Genomic DNA, 2622 nt, shown 5'->3' with positions numbered 1-2622 from the left:
CCCCCGGCAATAAAACCAAGGCCCATGAGCCCAACGCAGCAGGGTCCCCCCGGCAATAAAACCAAGGCCCATGAGCCCAACGCAGCAGGGTCCCCTTGGCAGCCCTGACGCTCCCTTCCTGGCCTGCTCTCTGGCTGCGCATGCTCAGCGGCAAATCAGAGCTGTGGAGAGCGCAACTGAGCCCTCAGCCCGACCCCACCCCACCCCATGGCAGCTCTCTGGTCCCCGAAGATGAAAATCAGACTTGGAAAAACTGGCCAAGGCCCACCCTTCCCGCCCACCACAGAGAGCCAGGGATGACTCTCAAACCCTCGAGCAGCGCCTCAGGCCCAAGCCTTCTTGCCAGCCGACAGGAGTGGCAGTGGGGCAGGACGGGCCGAGAGCCCAGGGAACTGCAGAGGCCAGAGAAGGAGCTCCTGCATTCCCGGGCAGCAGAGTCAGGCACCAGCTTCACCGCAAGTGGTCAAAGCCGAGGCATGAACTGGGCACATGGGGCATCAGAGGCAATGGGTTCACCCACAGGTTGCATTTGGGGCACACCAGGGGCACTCGGTCCCAAATGGACAATGAAGTCAGAGCTGGGGCCCACGCGGACAGGGAGCTCAGGGGAAGTGGGAAGCCTTCAGGCCGAGGGAGGGAGTGACAGGCATTCAGGAGAGCTGGAGCCCAGGCACAGGGCCCCAGCAAGCACGGCCAGGGTGCACTTACACTCAGGTACCTGGAGTCCAGCTCCACCTTCTGCTCCAGCTGCGTGAGCAGCTCGTTGTGAAAAGACTTCAGCTGGACATGGAGAGAAAACATCAGCCGTCAGCTCCAACACATGGACCCAGAACAGGAGGCGGGGCAGGGCTAGGGCGGACGGTCACGAGACTCCGGGTGTCTCCGGGAGCCCCTCCCCCTGACTGACGGGCCGTGGCTCTGCATGGCCAGGTGCGTCCTATGGAGCCAGGGGGCTGCAGGAGCAAGTGCTGAACAGGAGTCTGGAACGTGGGATAATCTCGCCTCCGACAGCCACAAGGGCTCCATTTCTCACAAGGACAACAGAAACAGCTGTCCCCTGCTTCCCCTGCTGTCCCATGCTGGGGATCACTGCGACACGGGCCGAGAGGTCGCAGGGTCCATGAACCCCAACTGAAACCAGGGTCAGACCCCTGGCTTTAGACAGGATGCCACAAACCAGCCGCCAGCAACGTGCTCTGGTTGTCTGGGGTCTGCCTCTGCCTATAGTCGGAGAGGCCGGGGAAGCCTGCCTTGCTGCCTGTGAGCCGCAGGAGTGGGGTCTGGCTGGGGCTGCGACCAGGACTCTCCCTGGAGCCCAGCGTGTCGTGGCCGGCTGTGGTGGCAGCGAAGCATGCGGCCCCGGTCTGGCCCGTGCCCTTTTCTCTGACGTCCTCCTTGGAGTATGACTTGTGTCCTGAGCCAGGGTCCCTCCCTGCCTCTGAGTGTGGCTGGACAGCTCGGACTGTTCCGGCACCAGCTCTCCCACTGCACCTGCCCCTCCTCGCAGGGCCACGCTGGGGGTGGGACTCACCATTTCTTCCAGCTGATTCTGGATCTGCCTGTGGACTTCAGCCATCTGGAAAAGAACATCTCCTGGGAAGAACAGCAGAAGGAAGGGGAGGGAGTCAGGTGCCCGCAGTCACCACCGTCATCCCACTCTGGGCGGACAGCCACCCAGGGAAGCCCTGTGACCACAGGCAACAGGGCCCCAGGGGCGTCAGGGGCGTCAGGGCCAGAAGGGAGGGTGGAGAGGGGACACCAAGAGGAAACAGAAAATTCTAGAATGACAAGGGACTCCAGACCTCAAATGCACAGCACGCCTGGCATCTTTGGGATGGAGTCTCTGCAAAGGCAAGAGACAGGAAGAGCCCGTGTGTGCCTCACCCCAGGCGTGACAGTGAGTGGCAGTGAGCGCAAACATACGTCTTCACACATCCGACTCTCGTTCGCAGAGACCCAAGAGCTTCGACCCTCCCACCTCAGGCCAGGCAGACGGTCTGCAGACCCCACACCACAGCGTGCAAACCTCCTCTGGGGCACATCCATGGGCACGCACTGGGCACAGGCCACTCTGACTCCAAGATGCCTCACTACCCAGGCTGCAGACCCACAGCACCTCTGAGACTTTCACCCAACATCTCCGCTTTGAGCCCCAGAGGAGCATAGTGGTCTGAGGAGGCCTGGCCCCATGGGACCGGCTCACCTGGCAGCCACCCTGGTGCACGGAGGCCTGGGCTCACCTTGCCATCGCTGAGGGCCCTGGGGACACACGGGCAGCGCTTGGGGACACTGATGTCTCCTCAGCCCATGAGCAAAAATGCAGATTAAGAAACCAAAATCGTGAGGCCAGGCGCGGTGGCTCACGCTGTAATCCAGGCACTTTGGGAGGCCAAGGCGGGTGGATCACGAGGTCAGGAGATCGAGACCATCCTGGCTACACAGGTGAAACCCCGTCTCTACTAAAAATATTTTTAAAAATCAGCCGGGCGTGGTGGCAGGCACCTGTAGTCCCATCTACCCGGGAGACTGAGGCAGGAGAATGGCGTGAACCCGGGAGGCGGAGCTTGCAGTGAGCTGAGGTCACGCCACTGCACTCCAGCCTGGGAGACAGAGCAAGACTCC

The 2622-nt window shown here is 61.9% G+C and overlaps 1 protein-coding gene across 1 annotated transcript in view; it reads right to left on the bottom strand.

The window, feature by feature from the left end:
* The window catches only part of LOC105530274 (brain-specific angiogenesis inhibitor 1-associated protein 2-like), a 55768-nt gene that overhangs the window by 1589 nt on the left and 51557 nt on the right, over nt 1-2622 (bottom strand). Inside the window, exons 4-5 of the mRNA XM_011967774.1 lie at nt 1532-1593; nt 709-780 (exon numbers count right to left, since the gene is read on the bottom strand). Coding sequence (XP_011823164.1) covers nt 709-780; nt 1532-1593 — 134 coding nt within the window. The remainder of the gene's footprint in view (nt 1-708; nt 781-1531; nt 1594-2622) is intronic.

The sequence above is a fragment of the Mandrillus leucophaeus genome, unplaced genomic scaffold (assembly GCF_000951045.1).
Source record: "Mandrillus leucophaeus isolate KB7577 unplaced genomic scaffold, Mleu.le_1.0 Scaffold1, whole genome shotgun sequence".
NCBI lineage: Eukaryota > Metazoa > Chordata > Mammalia > Primates > Cercopithecidae > Mandrillus > Mandrillus leucophaeus.
Note: the sequence above shows the minus strand (reverse complement) of the source record. Positions and strands in the feature narration are given on the sequence as shown.